The sequence below is a fragment of the Eumetopias jubatus genome, unplaced genomic scaffold (assembly GCF_037043125.1).
Source record: "Eumetopias jubatus isolate StellerSeaLion01/CBP00866 unplaced genomic scaffold, mEumJub1_p1.0 scaffold_17, whole genome shotgun sequence".
NCBI lineage: Eukaryota > Metazoa > Chordata > Mammalia > Carnivora > Otariidae > Eumetopias > Eumetopias jubatus.
Window position 1 is genome coordinate 32,573,859 of NW_028274823.1, and position 27,585 is coordinate 32,601,443.

Here is a 27,585-nt window from a genome sequence, read left to right on the forward strand (position 1 = left end):
TTTACACGACGAGCATTTTTAAAGTTCCTACTACGGGCTTGGCACTGTTCTAGGCACCGGAAATAAGGGCAGTGCACAGGATCTCTGCTTAGGAGAGGAGCTCAGATTCCAAGAGGTGTTTATGTCTGGACAGGAGACCAACAATAGAATCGAACAGATGAATGAATAAGAATTTCAACAAGATCAAATAGTAGGGGCCTGATAAATAGTCAAGTGACTCTAAAACACTTAACCACTCCAGTGCGGGTCTAACCAATCTCCCATGATGATGAGAAGCGCGCGTAATTGATTCATGGCGGTGGACGGGAGCCTGCAAAGGGTTTTCTGATCTGATCCCCCAAGCTCCAGAAGCTGCAGGTCCCACCCCATTTCACAGCCGAGGAAAATGAGGCCAGGAAAACTTAAACGGTTTGGCCAAGGTCACACAGCTCCCAGCGCCCGGACGCGGCCCGAAGCGCGCGCGGGTCAGGCGCCCGCGCGAGGCTCCAGGCCGAGGCCGTGGGTGCGCGCCGCCGCTCCCGAGGCCCAGGGGTGGCCGGCCCCGAGGACCCAACGGGCCAGGTGGGCGACCGGGGGGCGCGCGGGGCGGCCGGAGCAGGGCCCCTGCGCGGCCAGGGCTCGCGCCTCCCGGGTGGGGCGGCCGGCGGCCGTTGCGGCCCCGCGTCGCGAGGCACTTCCGGCGTGTGCCGGGGTGGCCGGATGACGTGGCTGAGTCAGAGGAAGAGGCTGAGAGGCGCCGGGGGGCGGGGGAGGCTCGGGAGCGGGCGGTGACGGCGGCGGCGCGGAGGAGCCAGCGGCTGGGCCTGGACCCCGTGCGTCTGTCCGCGCCCCGTGGATGCGAATCAGCCGCGGCGGAGGCGGCGGCGGAGGCGGAGGCGGCGGCGGAGGTGGAGGAGTCGGTGGGCCGGCGCCGTGCCGGTGGGAGCGCGGAGGATGAGGCCGCTGCCGAGCGCTCCTGGCGTGGCGGCGGCCGCCGCGCTGTTGCTGCTGGTGCTGCCCCGGGCCCGGGCGGACGAGCACGAGCACACGGTGAGAGGCGCCCCCCGGCCGGCGCGGCCGTCCCCGGCCCACAGCTCCGGCCCGCCGCCCGGTCCGGCACGGTGCGGCCTGGAGCGCTGGGCGGCCCGGCGGAGCCCCGCGGCCGCCGTGGACGCCTTCCGGTTGGGCCTGGCGGAGCAGGAACCCCGGGAGCTGGGAGGAGGCGTTTGTGTGCGCTCCCGGGGCAGGACTCCGCTCCCGAGCGCCAGGGCCTCGTTGTCCAACCCGCATCTAAATGGCGCCACGCTCCAAGGGCTGGGGGGCCGAGGCGGGAGCGTGGTGAGGGTCGGCGCTCACTCCCTCCGGGAGGGGCCGCGGGCAGCTGGGCTCGGGGTTGGTGCCCCCAGGGAAGAGAGCTGCGCTCTGGCAACTGGGGGCTGCGACACAGCGGAAGATGGATGCATCACGATTACCCGTCATACACTAACCAGGAAATATCCGCCACTTCTTGGTCCTCACCGGCCTTTATTTTCTCTCCTGCCCAAACCGGATCAAACCCTTGGCGTGGGGACAACATTGATAAACTTGGGGTGAAGAGCAGGTTACACGTGTGCATGCATGCACTCAATCCACACGCACTCAGTTCTGGGCCTTTCTTGTAACTTTCTGCTCACCCTTTCCAGCCCCGAGATGAGGCTCCCGTCCCAGTGGTCTCCGTGCATCTTTTGGCTGTAAGGGGTCTTGAGGTTCCCAGTGTTTTTGTAGGCCGAGAACAGTCCCTTTTGCGTTTGGCTTAAAATTGATTGGCTGTTTATTTAATTGGCATTTTCACATCAAAGCGTGGATGTTAACGACTCTTCCAGTGTCTCATTTAGGGCTGTAACTCGATGGTTTTCGGAGTGGTAGATGTGAGCCAGGCAGGGAAGTCTTGTAAATTGAGATGTTGCTTAGCGAGTAATTTTTTTTTTTTTCTAATATCGTAACTTATTAATGACGTGATTTTTCGTGAGAGGATGTGTACGTACCAGATCTGAAAGATTTGGGGGAGTCTTCTGTTATTCCTAATAGGTAAGGAAGTGAAGCGATCGTCCTTATTTATTCAGTGGACCCTACTTTAGATTTTATTTGTAATTAACCAGATTTCTTTTCTCTAGTTCTGGGTTGGCTGGGCTTTTATTTTAGCTGATGGAGCTCTGAGCTTTTGGCTATTGTACCTTCAGTCACAGCCAGAAACTTCTTCCTTGTATTTTTTTGAGGGGGGAGACACGAATCTGAAATCAGTGACATGTTTTTGTGCTATATTTGTGATTTCGCCTTAAGATAATTTTGTTCACAGTTTAAACAGTTAAACTCTTTCCTGTTGTTTTCTCTGCCAGGTAAAATCTAAAAGTGTAAAACTGTTCATTTGCAGTGGGCATCCTTTTAGTCAATTGTATTGTCACTAATATTTTTCCAGTTTTTTGAACACTTAGGGAAAGTAACAAAACTCACAGTTCTCTCTTACCACACAGGCATACAAATTTAAGATTAATAGTCTTCTTTTTGATCTTGTGTTTTATATAAACTGCTATAAGTAGGGAAAACTATTAATATTTCACCAATTGGAGGTATATAAAAAGGCCTGAGTTTAATTTATAGATTAACAATGTAAATAAAGATTTCAGTGAAATTTTATTGCCGGGAACATTTCAATTTTTTATAACAGTAATAGAATATAAAATATATAGAAACGCTTTTTGAGAGGATGTAGTGTGTGGGGGGTAATTGCTGGGCAGAAAGATTTAGAATCCATTTCATTTTATTCATGTCTACATTGAACTGGTCTCAACTTGGTTACCTGTTATTAATATACATTATTTAAAAAGCAAAACGGTTATAGGAAGAATAACATTAAGCCATAAGTATAAAATTTAAATAAGTGTCTTTTTTTTGGCTATTAGCCAAAATTTTTACTTTCCCCAAGTTTTTAAAAAATATTTCTTGAAAACTGGGCATTTACCTTAGCCAGATAAAAGTACTGAAAAGGTTATGGTCAAGTGAATTTTTTTCTTACCAAGAGGACGGAAGTAGCTAGTGAGGAGAGAACGATATTGAAGGAGGAGAAAGATTGCCAAGGGAAGGGTGTTGAGTAGGTGTGTAATAAAAACCTGTGGGATTGAATTATTAATTAAAGAGCAATTTTCAGAAGTTAGTTTGCCCTTTAGATTAACTTTCTGTGAAGAGAGTTTCCAGATAGAAATAATAACTAATATGACTTTTGTTGGCAACATGTGGTAGGCACTGTTCTCAGTTCTTTACATATATTGTCTTATTTTAAATATAAATAACCTTGTGAGGGAGATAATATTATACCCTTTTTATAGATGAGGAAACCAATGCTACAGAGGTTAAGTTACTTGTCTGGGGCCACACAGCCAGTAGGGATGAGGTAGGATTTGAGCTCAGACAGTCTGATTTAATAGTCTTTTACACTTTCATAGGATATACTCTGCAGCCCTTTATTCTAAAAATAGGACAGTAAAACATTTGGTATTAAATTGAGTAGTTCTCTGTATTGATATTATTTTTAAGTGCTTAAAGAAATTTTTGGGTAAGTCTAACTCCACTAATGGGTTGTTACTGAGGAGATGTTTGGATTTGCATTAAAGAGGGATAGGGCCTACTTAATGGGCATTTGACCTGTGCAGTCACATAATATGTGCAAGCATGTGGATACTGTGCTTGTTTTGAAGCTCTGCTGTCACCATCTAGAAATTTTAAATAAGTTGTTTTTTTTTTTTTTTAAGCTCTACATCCATCATGGGCCTTGAACTCATGACCCTGAGATTAAGAGTTACATGCTCCACTGATTGAGCCAGCTGGGAACCCGTTAATAAGTTTTGAACAAGGAGACCTGCATTTTTATTTTGGACTGGGTCCCACAAATTATATAGCTGGTCTTAAGGGATAACTAGTTTATGTAGTTTCACAAAGCTCCTTATATCTCTTATTTTACCTACTGAATTAGGATTCAGCTGACCATCTGACATGGTATTTTTTATGCTTTTTTTTTTTAAGATTTTATTTATTTGTCAGAGAGAGAGCACAAGCAGGGGCAGTGGCAGTGGCAGGCAGAGGGAGAAGCAGGCTCGCTGCTGAGCAAGGAGCCCAATGAGGGACTCTTATCGCAGGACCCCGAGATCATGACCTGAGCCGAAGGCAGATGCTTAACCAACTGAGCCACCCAGGTGTCCCTTTTATGCACTTTTAAATGCAGAGCTCTTTTAATATTCTCATAAGGATAATGGGAAGGAAATACGCCGTTGCCTTGTATATACTCTCTGTAGGGTATGTATCTAGAATACATAAAGATGTGTCCTTTCACCTTTCTAAGGTTGAATTATACATGGATTGCAGGACATACTGTTTGGAATAAAAAAATAATGAGCCCTTTCATGAAAGACAAGCCCTCAATATGTGATTAAGGGTCATAAAAAAGACATTTTAGAGTGAGTGAAGGATGTAGAAGGTGTGGTTTATGCTTATTTGGTTTTCTGAAACTCAGAGAACTTGGAAACATCTATAGTTAGATTACCATGTCTCCCAAGATTCCAAAAAAAGATTTCAAATTGAGAATCAGAATTTTAGAACTCAGAAGTCTTGAGATCATTTACTCCAACACCCTCATTTTCCTAATGACCTGAAGAGGCCTAGTGACTCTCTGGTCCTTGCTTTTTCTAACTTGTCTTGTAGGTATAATTTCCGTAGTAATACTAAGTAAAGATGTCAGCACCAAAAACCAATAATGAAGGGCACCAGAATCTTAATGCATTTTATGGTTTGTACTTGAAGTTTTATGGGTTCTGTTTCCGCAGGATCACAAAGTCAGTTTTTTTTTTTTTTTTTTTGGTCTGTTAACATACCCAGGTTCTGTGCTTGGCACAGTGGCATTTAATCAGTGCTTGTTGAGTGACTTGAGTAATTAGGGAGCTACTAGGGACAAGAATATGCAGTGTTGGAAGCGTGAAACCCTATTGCTTAAAGCGCAGTGAACAAATCCAGACCACTGTTCATTTAAGATGCATAGTCTTTGGGATGCCTCTTGTGATTTAGGGCCCTAATTAGGCTAACCTCCCATTTCTTCATGGCGCATTGTACCTCTGGTAGGTAATATTAGAAGGACCTGATCTGTTCCTAGGGTAGCTTATAGTCAGCCTCTGCTAGAAACAGTTATACCACTGAGTGATTTTAGGAATAGTTTGTTTGCTTTCCTTTGGCAAATAGCAGCCTTTTTTTTTTTGTCTTTAAGAGTATAGGAACTCTTGGGGCGCCTGGGTGGCTCAGTCCTTAAGGGTCTGCTTTCAGCTCGGTCAAGATCCCAGGGTCCCGGGATGGGGCCCCGCGTCAGGCTGCCTGCTTCTCCCTCTCCTGCTCCCCCTGCTTGTGTTCCCTCTCTTGCTGTCTTTCTCTCTGTCAAATACATACATAAATAAATAAAAATCTAAAAAAAAAGAGTATAGGAACTCTTTAAAACTTATTTGAAGATTTATAAAGAGAACAGACTCTACTACAGGTGAATTTGTGAGTACTTTAATATAGATCAGTTTTAGGAAATACCATAATTCATTGTCCTATTTTCAGCTGTTCTCTGTGGTATAGACCAAAAGTTTATTTAGGTACAAAGCTATTTTGAGAGAGAGAGAGAAAGAGCACAGTTATCTGAGGAGGCTATCCGAACATATACTTCGGTATTTTGTCATTTGTTTGTATTAAAATTCTGATGTGTTTTAAATAAAAAGCATTGAAATTATGATTTCTGAAATGCTCTCAGAACTAGATTTTGCTTTCTCAGATACATATTTTTTTAAAAAAATTTTATTTATTTATTCATGAGAGACGGAGGGAGAGAGAGAGGGAGAAGCAGGCTCCCAAGGAGCAGGGAGCCTGATGCGGGACTCGATCCCAGGACCCTGGGATCATGACCTGAGTGGAAGGCAGACGCTTAACTATCTGAGCCACCCAGGCGCCCTCTCAGATACATATTTTAAAACAAGCCTTTATCTTTTACTTCATCCCATGAAAGTGGTGGCATTTGGGTGCTTGTTCTGAACCCTTAGTCCTTTGCCTGTATATACAAATTCTCACTTCTTTATTCAGATTTTACACGAGTACAACAGTAACACTATCTCCTCAAGTGTTCCTCCCAAGAAAAAGTAATTCATGGTCGCTATCAAGAAGGAAAACTTCTTGGGCGCCTGGGTGGCTCAGTTGGTTAAGCGACTGCCTTCGGCTCAGGTCATGATCCTGGAGTCCCGGGATCGAGTCCCACATTGGGCTTCCTGCTCAGCAGGGAGTCTGCTTCTCCCTCTGACCCTCTTCCCTCTCGTGCTTTCTCTCATTCTCTCTCTCTCTCAAATAAATAAATAAAAAAAAATCTTAAAAAAAAAAAACGAAACTTCTTTGCCTCCCTTTTCCCAGCACATAAACAGTACTTAAGTAAGAGAGACCTAACATTGGTGACATCTTGAGAATAAAGGTCATGCCTTTGGAAATTAGAACACAAGGAGCTTCTTAGGAAGGTTTTTTTCTTTAGGGCAGATTAAAGGTTCAAATGGAAAAGTTGTTCGCTATTCAGTACTGTCTTTAGTTGCTTTGTACAGCTGTACTTTTTTTCATATTTTCCTCATTTAGTTTTTGCTCTTTAGTTAATGAAACTGACTAGGGATTAGAAAAAGTGTAGTCCCAAGTTTGTAAGCATGATACTATTAGTTGTATGATCTTGGACAAATTATTTAACATCTCTGTTCTTTAGTTTAATGTGTAAAATGGGGAAATAATAAGACCTATCTTATAAAATTTTGCAAGGATTAAATATTCATGTAAAGACCATAGAACTATTATGCCTAGCACATAGTATGTGCTTACTAAGTGTTAGCTAATGATACTGTCAGAAAAGATGGTGAGATGGATCTGTTAAGGCTTCACCTGAGGATTGGAAGGTTTGAGAAAGGATTTGAGTAGTTTTGAAGGATAAGTAGAAATTGGCTAAGTGGAGAGAAGGAAGGCATTATAGATTTGGGGGAATGGCATGAGAAACAAGGTAGAAAAGCAAAGGCAGGGAAGACCATATTATAAGCCGTTTTGGCTGGAGTGGACAGCTGAGAAATTCAGTGTAACAGTGAAACTCTTCTGAGAACGGGAAAATGAATGGAACCATGAGGTGAAGAATGCAGGTAGTCTGAATTGGCCTCCTCTCATTTAGCTACTTCCCAGGAAGGCCTCGTGGAAGGAGCTATGGCCATGCTCCGGGATCCCCTGATTCACTGCTGTGCTTCCTTGACTTTTTTTCTCCCCTTCTGGTTACACTCTGCAGGGAAGTTATAAAACTCCGTCTTTCTCAGTGTCATTGGCCAACTCAGAGTTTTTCCAAGGAAAGGATTTAAAAAGAGCTTGCTAGGACTTCATGGAATGTTTTGAAAGTGAATTAGGGTAGCCTTTTGGCCATGGGGAGATAGAAGAGCCTTACCTGTTGCTCTCTTCCCACAGACTGGTGGAGATAGGGACTTTCTCAGCAGCTTTAGGGAAAGGAAAGGCTTTCTTTTCTTTTTAAAAAGTTGTGTGAAATCTTCCTTTTGATATTTTCCAATTTCGAGATATTTTTAAGACACATTTCCTCTCTTGAAAAAGAACTCGTCCTGGGAGCACTTACTCTCAGAGATAATCAAGAACTGCAATGAGAGTAACATTTTAAGTTCATTCATTATATTGACAATGGTCTGCATAAGGAGTGGTGTAAAAGAAAAGAAGCATTTTACCTTAATATTCACCCTAACCACACCTGCTATATGTGTGTGTGTGTATGTATATGTATGAAGGTGTGTGTATATTACATAAGTATATATATTTCTAATTATTATTTCAGGCCTCTTCCCAGAAGGACTTTGTGGCTACAGAATGGTGTAGGTTTTGTAACCATGCAGTTTCCATCATCACAAGTCTCCTGCCCTGTTCAGGTTTCATGAATGGCTAAAATAAGTGACTTCAGAATGTATAGATTAACATACACTGTGACCCTTTGGTTATTTTAGTCTTATGTTTCAGTTTATATAAAGTAAACTTTTTATGTTCAAGTTTTTGTCTATTTTTAAAGGAATTATGAGTATTGGAATTTATAGGAAGAGTGTTCTTGTGCTTATTTCCACAAGTAACATTTAAACATTGCTGTGGACTCAGCAGGATTAATAACAAGGTCCTCATTGATAGGTCCTCTTACTCATTCTAATCTTAAGTGGATGTATTTTGTTTCTTCCCCTTTCTTTTTTCTCTAAAAGGGTACTATTGGAATCAGCGCACATAATCAGTCAGTACACATACTTCAAGCTTTTTTTTTTTAGTAAGTTGCTAATGAACTTCACATTTCAGCATTTTTCAGTGTTTTCCCATTATATTTATTAAATACTTTTTGTGTACCTTATGCTATGCAGAGAGCTTTCTGCCTAGCAAGCAGGTTTCGTTTCTAATACCAAATCTGGTCAGTTGATAATTGATTGGTTTAGCTCACTGCTTTGAGGATTCCTATGCTATAACCACCTCTGTATGTTTGGCAAAAAGGAGTACCTTGATTGATTAGTGCTATGTGACCATGAGCATTGGATGGAAGAGTGGTGTGTCAACTGAATGGGGATGTATGGATATATTCAGGCCTTTGATTCACTCCTTCATACGTGAAGATTATCTACAGTTGTTTTTCTGAATTCACTTGAAACAGCTTATGATTTTCTATATTGCTATTCATTCTGACTCTTCTCCACCAAGGCAGAACTAATCATTCCTTTATTGTTGCTACAATAGCCCTTTATTACCTTAATTTTAACACTTATTCATCATTAATCATTTACTTGTCTGGCTTCACTATGGATTGTGAACTTTTTTTTTTTAAGATTTTATTTATTTATTTGACAGAGAGAGACACAGCGAGAGAGGGAACACAAGCAGGGGGAGTGGGGAGAGGGAGAAGCAGGCTTCCCGTAGAGCAGGGAGCCCGACGTGGGGCTCGATCCCAGGACCCTGGGACCATGACCGGAGCTGAAGGCAGACGCTTAACAACTGAGCCACTCAGGTGCCCCTGGATGGTGAACTTCTTAAAGGAAAGGACAGTATTTTCTCTATCTGTACATTGACCCTTGAACAACATGGGTTTGAACTGCATAGGTTCACTTACGTGCAGGTTTTTTTCCATATATACAGTACAGTACGATAAAATGTATTTTCTCTTTTAATTTTCTTAACATTTTCTCTTTTCTAGCTTACTTTATTGTAAGAATATACTATATAATACATATAACATACAAAATGTGTTAATTGACTGTTTATATTGCCGGTAAGGCTTCTGGTCAACAGTAGGCTATTAGGGGCACCTGGGTGGCTCAGTCGTTAAGCGTCTGCCTTTGGCTCAGGTCATGATCCCAGGGTCCTGGGATCGAGCCCCTCATCGGGTTCCCTGCTCAGCGGGCAGCCTGCTTCTCCCTCTCCCACTCCCCCTGTTTGTGTTCCCTCTCTCGCTGTGTCTCTCTGTCAAATAAATAAATAAAATCTTTTAAAAAAAACACACAAAAAAACAGTAGGCTATTAGTGGTTAAGTTTTTGGGCGGGTCAAAAGTTACATAATGGATTTTTGACACTGGGGTGGGTTGGTAACACTAACTCTGCCTTGTTCAAGGGTCAACTGTGTATCCTTAATACCACTATGCTTGGTATATGTCTCATATATTCAAAAAGTAAGATAGTTTATTACTTTCTAAATGACCTGTATGATGTCTTATATGAACAATGAGATTTATTATATTTGAAGATGAGGTGATTAGATCTAAGTCATAGGGTGCTGGTGGTGTGAATCAAAAGGAAGAGGCAGATGCTCTGGGTAAGAGTAGACAAGTCACTGTTTTTTGGAATATAGAGGGACTTGGGGTTTGAGTCTCCTGAGACAATGGTGGTACCATTAGAAAAACAAAGATCAAAGAAAGGCTAGATTTGGGTGGAATGAGTATGTTTTTGGAGAGCTTGGATTTTAATCAAAAAAGTTTGTATATTTTAGATGGAGGACTGGAGGTAAGAATTTGGTAGTTTGGTTAGTTGGAGAGCTTCCTCTGTTATATGCTCCATAGCACCTTACTTTATTATGATTGTTTGTTCAGTGTCCATCTTTCCCTTTAGGCTCTGAGCTCCAGTAGGGCAGGGAACATGTTTTGTTAAAAGCTATATCCTCAGTTACAAACATAATTATTGATACGTGGCAGGCACTCAGTAAATAATTGTTCAGTGATTTAACTTCTACACTACTAGTTGACTTAAATTGTATCCAATGTTGTCTTCAATTTACATTGCTGATTAGGGTTACTAGTTTTAAAATTATTCGGGTAATTGCTTTAAATAGACTCATTGAAATTTTAAACTTGAGATCTTAGAAATCTTTGGCATATCCCCTAGTTGGATGCTGGAAAGGTGGTCACCTACCCAAAGTCATTGGACCACACTCCAGATTTAGCTACATACAGTGTATACCGATGGGGAGAGCCATAGTTATTTATTCAAAGAAACATGCATACAGTTTATGTCTTTCAGGCTAATAAAGAGGGGAGGATAGAATGATGGCTTGAATGGACTGTGGAGATTTCATAGTGTGGCTTTCTCTTCCTCTTGTTTAGTCATTTCTCTCCTTTCTAGTACTTTGACCAATGGCCATGGAAAAGATTAGAAAGTAGATGAAATTTTATTTGTGCTTTCTGGCAACATTAGATTTTTTAGTTTCTAATGATTAACATGAGTTTCTGGGTAAGCTATTGATTTTCTTTCCTCCTTCCGTGTCCATATTAGCATGGTGAATAATGTTGTTTCTGGGTTCATCATTATTTGATGCGGTATTGGACTTTTGTATGCTATTGGACTTTGTTTATATAATACCGTCTATAAAACAAAGTTTAAGAAAAGGTGGATCTACCTGAGACCACAATCAGAAGATAAAATTTTAAAATTCACCAAGTGTTGGGGTGCCTGGGCAGCTCAGTTGGTTAAGCATCCAACTCTTGAGCTCAGCTCAGGTCTTGATCTCAGGGTCTTGATCTCTAATTTTGACTTCATTGTCTACAAGTGTAAAATTTACCAAATGTCTTTTTTAAGGTGTGGACGTTGATCATCAGATTAAAATAAACTTCCAGTATTTTATTTTATAGGTTCCCAAACAGGCAGTACACTTTTGTTTAGAACAAATAACAAATATTCCCTTAATTTGAATTAGATTTTTTAAAAAATGTACTGTGATTTGCTTTTTTGTTTCAGTATCAAGATAAAGAGGAAGTTGTCTTATGGATGAATACTGTTGGGCCCTACCATAATCGCCAAGAGACATATAAGTACTTTTCACTTCCATTCTGTGTGGGGTCAAAAAAAAGTATCAGTCATTACCATGAAACTCTGGGAGAAGCACTTCAAGGAGTTGAATTGGAATTTAGTGGTCTGGATATTAAATTCAAAGGTAAGTAAACCTTAATAGTCCTTATAATACAAGTTAGATTGTAGACCAAGGTTTCTCAGTTTTGGCACTGTTGACATTGGAGCCAGATAATTCTTTTTTGTGGGAGGCTGACCTGTACATTGTGGGATGTTTAGCAGAGTTCTTGGTTTCCATCCAGTAGATGCTAGTAGTGACAACCAAAACTGTCCTCAGACATTTCTGATTGATCTTAGAGAACCATGGCTCTAGACCCTAAAAAAATGTTTTAATCTACAAGTTAAGTGTATTGCATTTAGAAAAGTATGTTAGTTACAAAGATTTATTTGGAATAAAATAAATAATTGTTAATAAAATTCTACTTCCCTAACCTATTTCTCTCTGAAAAGTGATTTCTGGTAAACCCTCTAGTGATTGGATATATGTGGTCGGGGAAGGCTTTTGTAGATTCATAATTTCTGGAGGTGCAGGGATATAAGGGGGTATATGGGATATTTAAAAATGTGTAAAGCCTCAACTCCAAACTTGTACTATTAGCTTAGAATGTATTAATCAGTATGTATTAATTTACTCTCTCAATTCCTGTAGGGTGGTGTGGTTTTAAATTTTAAGTCAGGGACACCTGGGTGGCTCAGATGGTTAAGCGTCTGCCTTCGGCTCAGGTCATGATCCCAGGGTCCTGGGATCGAGTTCCCCACTGGTCTCCCTGCTCAGCAGGGGGTCTGCTTCTCCCTCTGCCTACCGCTCCCCCTGCTTGTGCTCTCTCTCTCTCTCTCTCTCTCTCACAAATAAATAAAATCTTAAAAAAAAAAATTTAAGTCAAAGACTTGTTAAAATTGTAAAAAATTCTCATCTGTTTATTATGCTGGTATCTATTTTATCAGGCCCTTTAAGTATGTTTAAACTTTTAATTTTCCTCTGTGAAATTTGCCAGAGAGTGTATTTCCTGCATAGACATTTTTAACTCAGTGAGCAGAAGCCTGAGTAATTGAATTTTTACAGGATCTTTGATTAGGCATCTTGATTTTTGAATAGAGCTTGGATCTTGTAATCAGGAGCTTTGAATTTTAATCCTTTTTTTTTTTAAAGAAGATTTTATTTATTTATTTGACAGAGAGAGGACACAGTGAGAGAGGGAACAGAAGCAGGGGGAGTGGGAGAGGGAGAAGCAGGCCTCCTGCTGAGCAGGGAGCCCGATGCGCGGCTCGATCCCAGGACCCTGGGATCATGACCTGAGCCAAAGGCAGACGCTCAACGGCTAAGCCACCCAGGCGCCCCCTATTTCCTTTACTGTATGGATTTTACTGAAGTTCTTTACTCTAATTTTGACTTCATTGTCTACAAGCGTAAAATGAACATAACTGATTTCTGGTATTTTTGCACTTTTGAGAGGAAGATGTGATTGAGCGATTTTATTTATTTATTTATTCATTTATTTATTTATAGATTTTATTATTTGAGAGAGAGCGCACCAGCAAGGGAGTGAGCATGGCAGGGGCGGGGGGCAGTGCGAGGGAGAAGGAGAAGCAGAGTCCCTGCTGAGCAGGGAGACCAGTGTGGGGCTCGATCCCAGAACCCCAGGGCCACTGACCTGAGCCTAAGGCAGAGGCTTAACTGACTGAGCCACCCAGCCTCCCTGAATTGAGATATTTTAAAATATTTAATTTTGATTGGTTAAATTTTATTCTTGTGTTTAGAGTATTTTTTGTTACTCTTGTTGAAAATTGGTATACGTATTTGCATTCTTCTCCCCCATTCCACTCCACCACTATATTCTTTGAGGCTTAATTACAAAATTAAGTTGTAAATTTAAACCACAGTGGCGGGCTCCTGGGTGGCTCAGTCGTTAAGCGTCTGCCTTCAGCTCAGGTCATGATCCCAGGGTCTTGGGATCAAGCCCCGCATCAGGCTCCCTGCTCAGTGGGAAGCCTGCTTCTCCCTCTCCCACTCCCCCTGCTTGTGTTTTCTCTCTCTGTCAAATAAATAAATAAAATCTTTAAAAAAAAAAAAACCACAGTGGCCTGGCCTGTAACTTTATAAATTATTGTAAACATTCCCTGAGGCTTGTGTTTTAATTTAATCAGGTAACCTAAATATTTAATTGCAAGTAAGGAGAAAACTTAGAGTGTGGGATCTTTGAAAACCTCAGTCCTGCATTTATTCACATAACTTTCTCCTTTTTCATGTTTGGTGCACATTTCTAGTTTACTAAAGAGGAACCAGAGAGAGCAAATAGGTGAAAACTCTGAGTCCTACTTTGCTACACCATGGACAGATTTCAGCACTTTTTAAAATCCTCACCCTATTTACTAAAGAAGAGTAATCATTCAGCTGGCTTCACCTTTCTTCTTTTATTAGTTCCTTGAGGCTGAGATAGACAGATTGTTTAGATAGAGGGAAACAGTTTTCATGGGCTATAAAAGTGGGGTTTACTTTAATTTCCGACTGAGTACCTTTAGATGAAAAGAACAAGAACTGGCCAGGTGTTATTCCCCAAGAGTTGGCGGTTCCTTGGAGTCTTGTCAGCTCTGCATCTCCAATGCGGATATGCTGCTTAAGGGAGCTGCTAAATTAAGTGGTCCAGATGAAAAAGTAAATGCTGATTAGATTTCTCTTTCTACTATAGTCCCTTGCTTGTCCTGTACAAAGACATAGTTGATCATGCTTTGAAAATGTTTTATGAGGTTTCCTGGTTATTTGTACTGTCATAGAATTTTTAAAGGTTCGATGCACCTTAGAGATTGTGTCATCTGATTTCCCTTTAGTGAGGCCCAGAGATGAAATGATTTACCCAAGGCATATCATAGCGTATTAATAATGCCACAGAAGCTAGAACCTTCTGTCCCTATGTGAATTATAAAAATATTTATATTGTTAATCTTTTCACTTCTCAAGTATTTGATTTTTAAAGGTTCTTCTGAAGGCGTGAGAAAATAAAATTTTGGAAATATTTTGAAACTAGAAAATACTATATATACGTATACATCACACATGTGCACATAGATATATACACACACACCTTTTTTTAAATTTAGTAGATTCTATCAGGCTAAATGGATTGGTATTTCATACAATGAAGGTCACTAAATAGACTTTTAGGGAACTAGTAAATAGTTTTAAGTCTAATGTAGGATGCCTCTTACTTGAGATTTTATGCACAACTTTTTTCCCCATAATAATTTTATATATACTACCACTAGACAAAATACTAAATTGAGAACATTTAGAGAAAATTAAAAAGAAAAGGGCAGAATTAAACGGGGTATCTCTGACCCAGGCCTGAATTCATTATCCTCTGATTTTAGAGGGTACCTCTTGCAACCTGACCGTTGTGGATTGGAAAAAACAAGTCAGAGAGACTTGAGGCATCCCAGTGCCGCCTCTGCATACCTGTGTAGTCACGGACATATTATTCCACCTCTTTGATCTCATTGTCCTCATCTGTGAAATGAGGGAAATAATAGCTGTTTAATAGAATTGTTGTTTGATTTAAGTGAGGTAATTTATGTAGAGCATTTATCAAAGTTCCTGATACATAGTTTACATTTAAAAAAAATGGTCATTGATATGGATACTAACAGCACATAATGTAGGTCTCTAGTTCCAACTTAATTTGGTACTGGCAATTCTGAAATGTTAAATTAGTTTACCAATTATAGGATTTGATTTATCTCAGGCTGTTGCACTAGCCTGCTGGGTACTTTAGTTAGTTCTGCTAGGGCAAGGACAGTGGCATTCTTGCTCACTCTTGCATCCTTAGCTATTAAGACATTGTAAGCTCTCAATTGTGTAGCACCTGGGCAGTTTGTGCCTGTTCTTTAATTGGTCCACTATGATCTTTGGATGATCTGGACCAGGGGAGGTCACTGTCCACTTCCCTTCCCCTTCATTTGAGAACACTTGCAGTATAATGAAGGATATTATTGAAAAATTGATGGCTTCTAAAGGATTCTTTCCTCCCATTTGTTTTATTGATCGTCTTTTGAATTTACTTTTCCTTGAATATCCCAACATAATAGAGGGATGAAATTGTTTCATAAGTATTTCTTCTGCTTCTCTGGAGTGAAATGATAAGTTGAGAGTACTACAGATAAAAATGCCAAGGGCTAGTTGGAATCCTATATATTTCAAATTCAGTGATTCTCATTCTTCACGATTTTCTTCCTCCATGTTATGAGGTGTATTATCCTTATTTTTCAGATGAGGAGTTGGGGCCCTGAGGTTAAGTAACTTGCCCAAGGATTCACAGATGGAAAGTGGCAGAGTAAGGATTTGAACCTACAGAACACAGTGCTAGAGTTTGAGCTTAACCACTATGCAGGGTGTCCCTCCAGATACCGGTCTGGTGGTAAAGGCCTGATTGCCGAAGAGTGGGGAAAGGGCTGGGAAAGTGGCAGATCCTTTCATTCAGCCTAAAGATTTTTATTTAACTTAATCCCCCCACCCTGTTTTCAGTCCCTGGATTCTACTCTCCTTGCAGTCCCTAGTCCCTAATTCTGCAGCTTTTATGGTGGAGTTCTCTAGGGGAAGGTGCCTCTGGTCTACTGTAGGGAGGAGTTGAGGTTGTTCATCTAGCTTTGTAATGGGTGGAGAAGGGGACTTGGGCATCCAAGCCTTCCATAAACATATTTTTATACAGTTCCCCTATGTGTTTAGCCCTACATCTGTTCCCTACTTTTCAGTGTGTGAGTGTCTCAAGTATCTCTTGTGTTCGGTGACACCAGCCCCCTTTTGTTCTGTTATGGTTTCCTCTGCTTTGCCATCTTCTGTTCATTTTCAATTTTTCAAAAATATCTTGAGATTTTTTTCTTAATGTCTTCTTTTTGTCCTTGTGTACTACATCCTTTTTATTCCTGTATTGACATTTTAATGGAGTTTCAGGAGGGAAAAGACATACGTGTGGTTAGTCTGCCTTGTTTAATTGGAAGTCTGGGAAGTCAGTGCCATATTTTGTGCTCCTGGTTTCACCCAAAGTGTTTTAACCAGACCAAATTATTTGGATCTTGTATTGAATCTTGAATCCAGGTATTTTGAATTCTTGGTGTTAGCAGTTCCTTAAACCTTGTGCTCACTGCAAATTTGAATAGCATGGGCTTTTTATAAATTCTTATTCAAGCTGTTGATAACATTGTTCTACTCCAGATTGATATCTTTTTTTTTCCCCAAAAGGATATATATGTATATATTTTTTTCTGATTTTGACGTAATGATATAAGATCACTGTACAAAATTTACAGAGAAATATAAAGAAGAAAATAAAAATCATCTGGATGTAATTACCATTAACATTTTCTTCCATCTTTACTTCTTTCTTCACATTCATCCACATTATTTAGAGTTTTTAAAAAATTGGGTTCATGTTATATATATGATTTCAAAAAATTTGTGTAACATACAGAGCTTAGTATTTGTTTGATACTAACTACTTACTAACTGTTAATAAGTTACATATAAATTAGTTTTTACTCTAACATCTGTGAGCTTGTCTTCATATTGTTAATTTTTTAAAAAATGTGTTTATGTGGTATTCTATAACTTGGATATTGTAATTTTCCCCATTTCCCAGTTATAAGATATTCTGATTATTTTTCTTCCTTCCCTTCCCTTTTCCTTTCATCCCTTCGTTCCTTGATTTTTTTTGCCTTTTTTCCTATTGGAAATAATGCATTTGGCTACCCTAGCACATAAGTATTTTAATGTGTCTCTGAATCTTTTATAGGATAAATTCTTGGAAGTGGAATTACTGAATCAAAGGATATCAACATTTTTAAGGCAGTTTTTGATGCATATTGCCAATTAGTCATCTAGAAAAAATTGTACAGTTAATATTGCAGATAGGTTGGCCAGTTAATCAGTACTCATATATGACTATACCAGCAGTGTGGTAGGCTTTGGATGTACAAAGTTGAACCAGAAGCTCTGGCTTCAGGGTTCCATGGGTTCTCTGAAATTACACACTTAGTTTTGTGTGAATGTGCATTTTGGGGGGGCAAGGGAGATACTACTTTCATTGGATTCTCAGACTTGTGTGGCCCAAGGAAACTTAACACAGTCTGTGAGTGTACTGACACTTTTAATCCTTAAAACAACTCTGGGAAGGAGATAGCATAGATGTTATCTCTGTTTTGTGGCCGAGGGATCTGAGCTTCATAGAAGCTAAATGATTTTTTTTTTTTTGTTCACATAGCTAATAAATAGTAGAACCCAGACAAAACTCAAGTTTCTATTTTTTTTTTATAAATTTGTCTATAGTGACTTCATGAAAAATTGCCGAGTGCTGTTGAATTTGAGGTAGAGCATTTGTGATTTCCAATTTGGTAATGCTATCAAGAGAAAGCTAATAAAGCTAAGCATCATATGTTCTTAGAGAACTCAAATAATTACCACATTGTTTTTTCAGTATTTTCACTGTTCAGTTATTAGTCTGGAGTGTTATTGTGAAATGATGACAGACTTGTTGGTAGGTAGTTTGCAGGAACTACTCTTGCTTTCTGCTTGAAAAATCAGTATTAACAGTTGCCACTTTGTACCTTTGGTTTTGTTTGTTTTCCCCCACGTAATGTATTTACATTGGTGAAATCTTAATTGTATCCTCTTCAGAATTCATAGTTGTGTATTTCACCTGAGAAATGTATGCCTTTTTGTAATGTTAAAGCAGTGATTTATGGTGATAGATTTTTCAGATTGTTTTCCAGTTCTATAGAATGCTGAATAATGATTTGCCATATTCAGGCACATTACATTAGTTATCTTCAAAGTGGCTCCCTCCTGAGAAAAGTGCTGTTTTAGTTGAGCAACCAGACTCTTCAATTATTTGTGATGTTTGTATTTGCCCACATGTCTGCAAGAGGAATTTCATTAAAATATGATCAACCAAGGTCCTTTTTATAGCCTGCTATAAACATAGGTTTTTCCCTTTGACCACATTTCTTTACTAGATTTTACATCAGTGAAAGATATTCTTCAAGACCTCTTTGTGAATCATTCTGAGATAACTGCTCAAAAATTTCATTTGTTTATATTGGCATTTTCTCCTATACACAAACACACGCAGACATCCTAATCATACACAGATGCATGTATGTATATGTACATACTGTAATATACTTCGTGTTTTTCTTTGCTGAATAAATGGATCATGCTCTTAAAATTTGCTAAAATTTTTTGCTTATTTGTTTAGTGCCTGTTCTGTTCAGGGTACTGAAACAGGCATAGCTGGGGGTAAAAAGGATGTAATTAGTATAGACAGAGCTCTCAACACATGATGGTCTTTTGAGGAACTAAGATACTGGTATGAGGTTATAAGTGGTACAGACCTAGGTACCGTAGGGAAGTGTGGAGAGAAAGCCATGGGACTTCAGAGGAAGGGACAGGCTGTGGGGTTTGAGAAGTGTGAGGGGTGGGGAATCAAGGATTACTCTGTGGAGGAGAGGGTAGGGGGTTGGGAAGTATTTTAGGGTGGACATTTGTGGTAGACTTTCCAGCAAAGGCCAAAAAGTCCAGAGGCCAAGAGAGCACAAGATGTGTGGGAACTGCAGGTAGTTGAGTTTGGCTGGAGTTAGGGAGAGAGGACGATAGTTGTGCAAGAGAGAGCTGAACACAGTTCACACAGTGAGGAATCTGAAAAGCTTTATGCAGGTCAATGCCGTATTGTATATCTCAGAACTTCATACATAAGATCGCCACATTGTTAAGGGCGATTGTCAGTGACTGATTTTAACAGCAAGGGATTTGGTGGCTTTGCAGTGTTTTGCTGTGAGGTCTCCCACAGCCGTTTGTTGCTACCCAAGCCTGGACCTTCCTTCTCTTTCTCCCCTTGTTGCTGTAGTTGCCTGCTGCCCTTTGTGCATTATCACACTCCACGGAAATCCTGTTTGGGGACCTCTTGCTACTAGTTCTCTAGCTCCTGCGGGAGGAACCCTTTATAGCCACCTCATGGCCTAACCCTCCCTCCCTTCTCTGCTCAGGCTCAGTTTTTGCCATTATGAAAATCCTAAATTCCTTGCTGCCTATAAGGGCCTTGATAGAAAGGAAATCTGTATGGGAGCCATTGTTTTTGGAGACAACAAAGCAGTTATCTTCTCCTACTTTGGGAGTAGGAGTATTTCCCTAGCCCTCTTTATGGGACTTCAGTGTTTCCTGCCATCTTTGGTGGTATGGTTTTGGGGTACCCACTCTGAGCTGAGCTATAATAAGGAGAAGCTATTCTCTCTTGTTGAGGGTTGAGGAGACAAGTTGCTAGTGTCTGGAGTTATAACTCAGATTGCTATTTCTCATGGAAATAATATTGTAGCTGGCCACTAATCATGGTTCAGCTGCAGTTTATGTTTAAGAAGTTTTAATCAACATTTAAGAAATTTAACATTGTTTCTTGTGGGGAATTGTATTTCAAGTTCTAAATAACCAATAATACAGTACAGGAGAACTTAAACAACTGTGCTTTCTTTTTTTGTTGTTAAGATTTATCTTTTATTCTAATTGTGTAAGTAATATACAAAATGATTTAATAATTTCAGTGTCCATCTAGCGTGTTTGCAGGTTTTTTGGGTTTTATTTTGTTCAGAAACTAATGACCATAAGCATATTTTTCTCCAGTTTTATTGAGAAATAATGATATACATCACTGTATGAGCTTAAGGCATATAGTATGATGGTTTGATTTACATATTTTGAAATGATTACCACAAACAGGTAGAAAGAAAAGAAGAATGAAGAAAAAAATTTTCTCCTTGTGATGAGAACTCTTAGGATTTACTCTTAAAGACCTTCCTATATGTCATGCAGCAGTATTATAGTCGCCATGTTGTACATTGCATCCCTAGTACTTACTTATAAGCACATTTTGAAAGGTTTATAGGTTAGAGACCATCTGAACAATGTTGCGGTAGCAGTATTTTTGAAAGCAGTCAAGAGTGGAAATGACTCATCTCTAGGGGACCTTTGGGTAATTTATAAACAGTGACCCCTGCTAGATAGAGGTTTATTTCAATCTTTCTAATTATGAAGAGTCACTGGGATTCCTCATAGACTCTATGGCCTCTAGTGACTGGCATTTCCAAGAATGTTAAAATGAATATTTATTTCAGAGATCTTACAGCTAGAAGTTGTTCTAGTTAGGATCATATTTTTGAGTTTTTGTGTATGTAAACGAAAATGTGTTTTAAGCTTTTTTTGTTTGCTTTTTAAAGCAAATTATTCATTTAAAATTATTTTATAAATGTTCTTATATAATTTTCTTTATATAAAGGACAATTTTTTCATGTAATAAGATAATCTTTGAAAGTGAAGATGGTTAGATTCTTTTATTTTGAAAAAAATCTTAAAACATACAGAAAAAGGGAAAGAATTATATACTGAACCCTCATATACTTATCACCCAGATCCAATGATTATGAATACAGATTTTAATTTCAGGAAATGTTGGCTTTTTCTTGTGTTATTTTTCCTGTAACTAATTTACAAACCAATGTGCTAATTTGTAATTTTTATCTTATGCAGATGATGTGATGCCAGCCACTTACTGTGAAATTGACTTAGATAAAGAAAAGAGAGATGCATTTGTGTATGCTATCAAAAATCACTACTGGTACCAGATGTATATAGATGACTTACCAATATGGGGTAGGTATTGTACGTTATATTTAAAGTTTGGGAATATTTGCATAATCACGACTTACGTAATGAGTTTTAAGGGGATTGATTGTACTTTGAATCAGGAAATATGTTTTCAGTATTTTCCACAGAATGATTTTAACACCAATTTTATGGTTTCCTGTTACTTGAAGCGGTTTTAATGTTGTCAAGCCTTATATGAAACTCCCTCAAAATAATAACTTTTATATAGTATAACTGATTCAGGTTCAAGGAATTAAAAGGTATTTTGAACAATCTGAAATATCCTCCCTTCCCCCATTTTTTTCATATCTTATTTTGACTTATTCTATCAAATACAATCAAAGGAACTAAGTAGGATTTTGAAGTTTTATTTTGGCTTTCTCTCATGTGGAACTGGTAGTATGGTTTTTAGATAAGACAGACTCCTGAATTACTTGTTTCACTAGTTCCTATGTTATTTTCCAAAACACTATATGTTTAAATTTTTTTTTTAAGATTTTTATCTTTAAGTAATTTCTACACCCAACCTGGGGTCAGACTTACAACCCCAAAATCAAGAGTCGCATGCCCTACTGAAAGGCACCCTTAAAAATTGTTAATGTTGGGTGCCTTCGTGGCTCAGTGGTTAAGTGTCTGCCTTCTGCTCAAGTCATGATCTCAGGGTGCTGGGATCGAGCCCTGCATTGGGCTCCCTGCTCTGCGGGAAGCCTGCTTCTCCCTCTCCCACTCCTCCTGCTTGTGTTCTCTCTCTCGCTCTGTCTCTCTCTGTCAAATAAATAAAATCTTTTAAAAAAATTGTTAATGTTTTAGCTCTTATTTGTCTGTATTAATGGAGAGGAGTTAATGGCATAGTTAATACAAACCCACGCAAAATCCAAACTTTATTTGTGTTGGACTTAATTAAATTATTTTAGTTGCTTGTTTTTTTTTTTTTTTAAAGGATATATTTACATATAGCTTTGGTAGGAGAACACTTAGGTAAAGGAATTATATCTATGTACTGTTGAAATGAGTTAGTTTGTATTAAGTCAGTATAAAGTGAATATTCTAAAAGGGGTGAAAAAAAAAACCTGGGTAGTTGCCTACTTATTGCAATTGGCAGGGCATTTGGGGACCACAGCTGCTCTTTGTCCCTTTGTTTCTCATATGGGTGACAGCTTGCAAGGCACAGAGCTCTGCCAGGTGTGTACGAATGACGGGGTAGGGAGAGTCCTATAGCTAGATTGGCTGCATGAAGATGGTGAACTTGTTAAGAATCTGATTAAATTATTTTAAATGCAAAGCACAGCCAGCTATCAGCCAGCATGTTTGATCGTATTAGTCTCTGTTTTTTTTTTTCCTTTGGACATCTGTTCTTATATATAATGAATATTCTAATTCTTAAAATTGTTAGCAGACTACTATATTCATGAGCAGCAAACTGAAATACTGAAAATATCAGACCAGAGTTTAATGTAGTGCTAAGATGAAATTTGTAAGAAAGTCAATCTCAAGATATAATTGTATGCATCACTGCTGCTCTGTTGCATGTTAATTAGGTATAAATAGTAAGCATTTCACATAAATGACTATAATTAGTATTACATTAACTCAAGACATTTCTGTGATCAGCTCCGAGGGTAGCAAGAAGATGTGCTGAATATTCACTCAAGATTTCTGAGTCTGTGGTTCAGGAGAACCCATTAGTCAGGGTTTCCCCTTTTTTTGGTGAAAGAGCAGGTTCCTCCCTTGTTCTTTTCCATTGCTTTTGGGTTTCTTGTCTGGAACCTTAGGGTTTTTTCAGTCATTTCTGTGGGTCTCCTTAGCAACATGGCAACTGTGCTTTCCTGTCCTAAAATAAATCTTTTTTAGCCCTGGGATTCTAGGGTATGCCATGTTTAGGAGAGTACATTTGGGTGTCCAAGAATGTCTGAACTATGGGAATTCTTGTCAGAAAAAAAATTCTTATTTGACTTTTTTTGGGGTAAGTGTTTTAGCATCTTTTAAAAGCGCCATAGAGAATAGCTTCTTATTTGGTATAATTGTGTCTCCACCCCCAGAGTTTTCAGTGTAGATAGGTAAATAAACCTTGATGAAATTATTAGAAGGATTTCATTATCCCTCTGCAACCCCAAACACAATGAAACATATTCCTTGAATTTGTATCAGTTTGAGAGAACAACTTTGGTTAATAAGCAAATAATCCTTAATAAGAAATGATCTTATTTTCCCCAAAAATTGTAATGAGATGCATTGACCAAAGAGGGAAGGCCCTAAGGGGTCAGTTTTAGTGGATAAGGCTCTTGGGAAGTCTATAGGTTTGAGTAGGGAACATAGATAAATAGCTGACATTATGAGGGCACAAGAGGTAGATTCTGAGCTACCACCTGTTGTCCTGACACTGTTTGGGTCTTCTTTCAGTATCCCAAACTATGATCAAAATGATCATTTTAGGGGCGCCTAGATCACTCAGTCAGTTAAATGTCTTCCTTCAGCTCAGGTCATGATTCCAGGGTCCTGGGATCAAGCCCTGCGTCGTGCTCCCTGCTCAGCCGGAAGTCTTCTCCTCCCTCTCCCTCTGCCCCTCCCCCCGCTTGTGCGCGCGCTCTCTCTCTCTCTCTCGCTGTCTCTCATATGAATAAATTAAAAAATCTTAAAAAAAACCAAAATGATTATTTTAAACTAGTGCCCCATTAACATTTATCTTCAACGCTTCTTTCATTTTGGTGATTTACCAGGGATAGGTCCAGTACTTGAAGCATAAAGAGGAGGCATTTTAAGTTTTGGCACTGATACACACATATGTGCAGCTTACTTAGGAATGTGTAGATCTTAGGTTATTAGAGAAAGTACTGGATTGGGACTCTGGAGAACTTGGTTTTAATTTTAGATTGTCTACTACTAACTGGGTGACCGTGCCAGATGGTGACCATACTTCCCTGAAGTTTTCAGTTATTAGGAAGTATACACATATAAGGTGATAATTATCACAATGAAGATGATACTACTCATGACAAAACATGAACTTTGATGATCAAATTAGTGATAGATTATGCTGAGCTGTTCATGGTATAACCATGGTTTATGTTTGCCAAGTAGTTAACAAAGAGTAGAAGTCCAGCCTGTACTTTTATCCTTTTCTAACCATGAAGAAAAATTGTAACATTGCTTGTTTATAAAAACTTTTTAAATGGGCTTTTAGCTTCTAACATATTTTAAACATTAAGTGATATTACCTTGTATAAAGTGTTATTTCTTTTGTAGGTATTGTTGGTGAAGCAGATGAAAATGGAGAAGATTACTATCTTTGGACCTACAAAAAACTCGAAATAGGTTTTAATGGAAATCGAATTGTTGATGTTAATCTAACTAGTGAAGGAAAGGTGAAACTGGTTCCCAATACTAAAATCCAGATGTCATATTCAGTAAGTATTAAAATAATTATATATATGAAGAAGTGTTTGTGACCTAATAACAACAGTTAAGTGTGTTTTACTACTTTAGTAAATGAAAATAGGGTGCAACAGAATATTATTAAAACTGTATCCCCTTAATGTATGTAAGTAAGCCTCTTAAAAGCAGGGAGATTTGCTTCAGATCTGTATTAAATACAGTTTACGCATTTGCAGGACTTACCATTGGCTACAGCAAAGTTTACCATTATAACTGAGCAGTTAGAGCTAAACCAGCCATGTCTTTTCATGGTTACATTTTTAGATTGCAGTATACCTTGTTTCTCTTTCCTTTTTACTGTTGCAGATAGAGATGAAGCTGTTTTGAAAATTGCTGGATGGGTATAGTTTACCATGTTCTGCTTTATCAGTTGGAATAAGATACTCCTGCAGAGTAAAAGCTTGTCAGAGCTCTTTGCAACTGTCAAGTTAATTCTGTTCCATTAGGATTAAAAATAGTGGAAAGAAGAAAAATCTGATGTAGGTAGCCTCTCTCTTTGCCAGTTTTTTTCCTGATAATTGGAATGAATCCATTGCTAGTAACCAGTTTTTGAAAGATTTTTTTTAAAGCTTAGGCATATGTAACTAGTGCAAATGATATTTATGTAACTGAACTTACAAAGAAGTTTGATAAGGGGGCAGAGCAAGATGGCGGAGGAGTAGGAGACCTAGATTTGTCTGGTCTCAGGAATTCAGCCGAATAGGGATCAAACCATTCTGAACACCTACGAACTCAACAGGATATCGAAGAGGAGAGTAGCAACAACTCTCTGAACAGAGAAGCGACCACTTACTGGAAGGTAGGACGTGCGGAGAAGTGAATCCGAGGCGATATTCGGGAGGATAGACGGCGGGGGAGGGGGCCTCCGTCGGCCGCTTCTGGCAAGTGATAGAGCCGCGGAGCACAAAATCGGAACTTTTAGAAGTCGGCTCCGTGGAGGGACATTGCTCCAGTGGCTAAGCGGGAGGTGGAATCCTCCCGGGACAGTGTGGTCTCAGGACCCTTGGGGTCGCAGAAAGACTGGGGGTGCCTGAGTGCGGCAGAGCTCCCAGGGATCGGAGCAGGGAGGCGGGCTGCAGAGACAGAGCCGAGGCGCAGGCTCTCAGCTTGGGGTTGCCATAAACCGTGATCCGCGGCCCAGTCGGGCCACTGCTCCTCCAGCAGGGACCCAACAAGTGGTAGAGCCGGGGAGACTCCCCTTTCTCCCCCAGGAGGAACGGCGTGGGAGCACACTGCAGGGATCTGCTGGGTTTGGAGACTCCACACGGGGTCGGGTGCCAGAGATAGAAACGCTCGGTCACAGGCCGGGTGAGCACAGAGTGCGGCCGGAGACCAGGGAGACGGGAGTGACTGCTTTTCTCTGGGGGCGCACTGAGGAGCGGGGCCCCGAGTTCTCAGCTTCTCTGGGTGGAGATTGGGAGGCCACCATTTTCACCCTGGCCCTCCAAAGCTGCACCGAGAGCTTGCAGGAAACAAAAGCTCCTGAGAGCAAACCCCAGCAGCTTGCTTGGCCCAGACCGACAAGGGCGGGGCAATTCAGCCTCCGGCAAACACCTTTGGGAACCACGGCAACAGGCCCCTCCCCCAGAAGATCAGCATGAACAGCCAGCAAGCCAAGACCAAGTTTGCCCATCAAGGAGAACGGGAGAACTCCAACGCTAGGGGAGTACTGCACATAGAATTCATGACTTTTTTTTACCATGATTCATTAGTTCATCAAAGTTAATTTTTTTAACTGTTTTTTTTTTAATTTCTCTTTTTCCCTTTTTCAACCAACATCTTATCAATCCCTTTTTGAAAAAAAACATTTTTTATTTTTCATTTTTAGAATCATATTTTATCCCTTCATAGTAGTTACCCTTATTTTTGGCATATATATATAAGTTGTTCTCTCTTTAAAATTTTGAGATACAGTTTCTTCTAACAGATCAAAATATACCCTAAATCACTAGTGTATGGCTTTGTTCTAGTCTCCTGCCTGATCACATTCTCTCCCTTTTTTTTTTTTTAAATCTTCTTCTTTCTTTTTTCAAACAACTTATCAAGTCCTTTTATAAAATCTTTTATAATTTTCATCTTTACAGTCATCTTCCATCCCTTCATTGTATCAACCCTTATTTTGTACATATATGTCTTTCTTCCTTTAAAATTTTAGGAGGCACTTTTTTCTAACAGACCAAAATACGCCCAAAATCTAGTGTGTGGCACTGATCTATGCACTAGCCTGATCATATTTGATCATATTCTGCCTTTTTTGTATTGTTCTGTTTTTGTTTTTATCTTTTTTTTTCTCTTTCTTTTTTCTTTCTTTCCCTTTCATTTCCCCTGGTTTCAGGTCTTTTCTGATTTGTATACAGTATATTTGCTGGGGACGTTGTTAACCTGTTAGCATTTTGTTCTCTCATTCATCTATTCTCTGGACAAAATGACAAGACGAAAAAAATCACCTCAGCATAAAGAACAAGAGGTAGTACCGTCAGCCAGGGACCTACTCAATACTGACATTAGTACGATGTCGGACCTAGAGTTCAGAATCATGACTTTAAAGATACTAGCTGGGCTTGAAAAAAGCGTGGAAGTTATTAGAGAAACCCTTTCTGGAGAAATAAAAGAACTAAAATCTAACCAAGTCAAAATCAAAAAGGCTATTGATGAGGTGCAATCAAAAATGGGGGCACTAACTGCTAGGATAAACGAGGCAGAAGAGAGAATCTGCGATATAGAAGACCAATTGATGGAAAATAAACAGGCTGAGAAAAAGAGAAACAACTACAGGATCACGAGGGTAGAATTCGAGAGATATGCGGTACGATAGGACGAAACAACATTAGAATAATTGGGATCCCAGAAGAAGAAGAAAGAGAGAGAGGGGCAGAAGGTATATTGGAGCAAATAATAGCAGAGTACTTCCCTAATGTGAGGAAGGAAACAGGCATCAAAATCCGGGAGGCACAGAGAACCCCTCTCAAAATCAATAATAATAGGTCAACACCCCGACATCTAATAGTAAAACTTACGAGTCTCAGAGACAAAGAGAAAATCCTGAAAGCAGCTCGGGAGAAGAGATATGTAAC

General features: G+C 39.7%; 1 protein-coding gene across 1 annotated transcript in view; it reads left to right on the forward strand.

Annotated features, from left to right (window-relative positions):
* The first annotated feature begins 748 nt into the window (after nucleotides 1-748).
* Nucleotides 749-27,585, forward strand: part of TM9SF3 (transmembrane 9 superfamily member 3) — a 74,072-nt gene continuing 47,235 nt past the window's right edge. Inside the window, exons 1-4 of the mRNA XM_028098690.2 lie at nucleotides 749-1,029; nucleotides 11,293-11,488; nucleotides 20,963-21,085; nucleotides 24,323-24,483. Of these exons, the coding sequence (XP_027954491.1) occupies nucleotides 934-1,029; nucleotides 11,293-11,488; nucleotides 20,963-21,085; nucleotides 24,323-24,483 (576 nt within the window). The 5' untranslated portion in view covers nucleotides 749-933. The remainder of the gene's footprint in view (nucleotides 1,030-11,292; nucleotides 11,489-20,962; nucleotides 21,086-24,322; nucleotides 24,484-27,585) is intronic.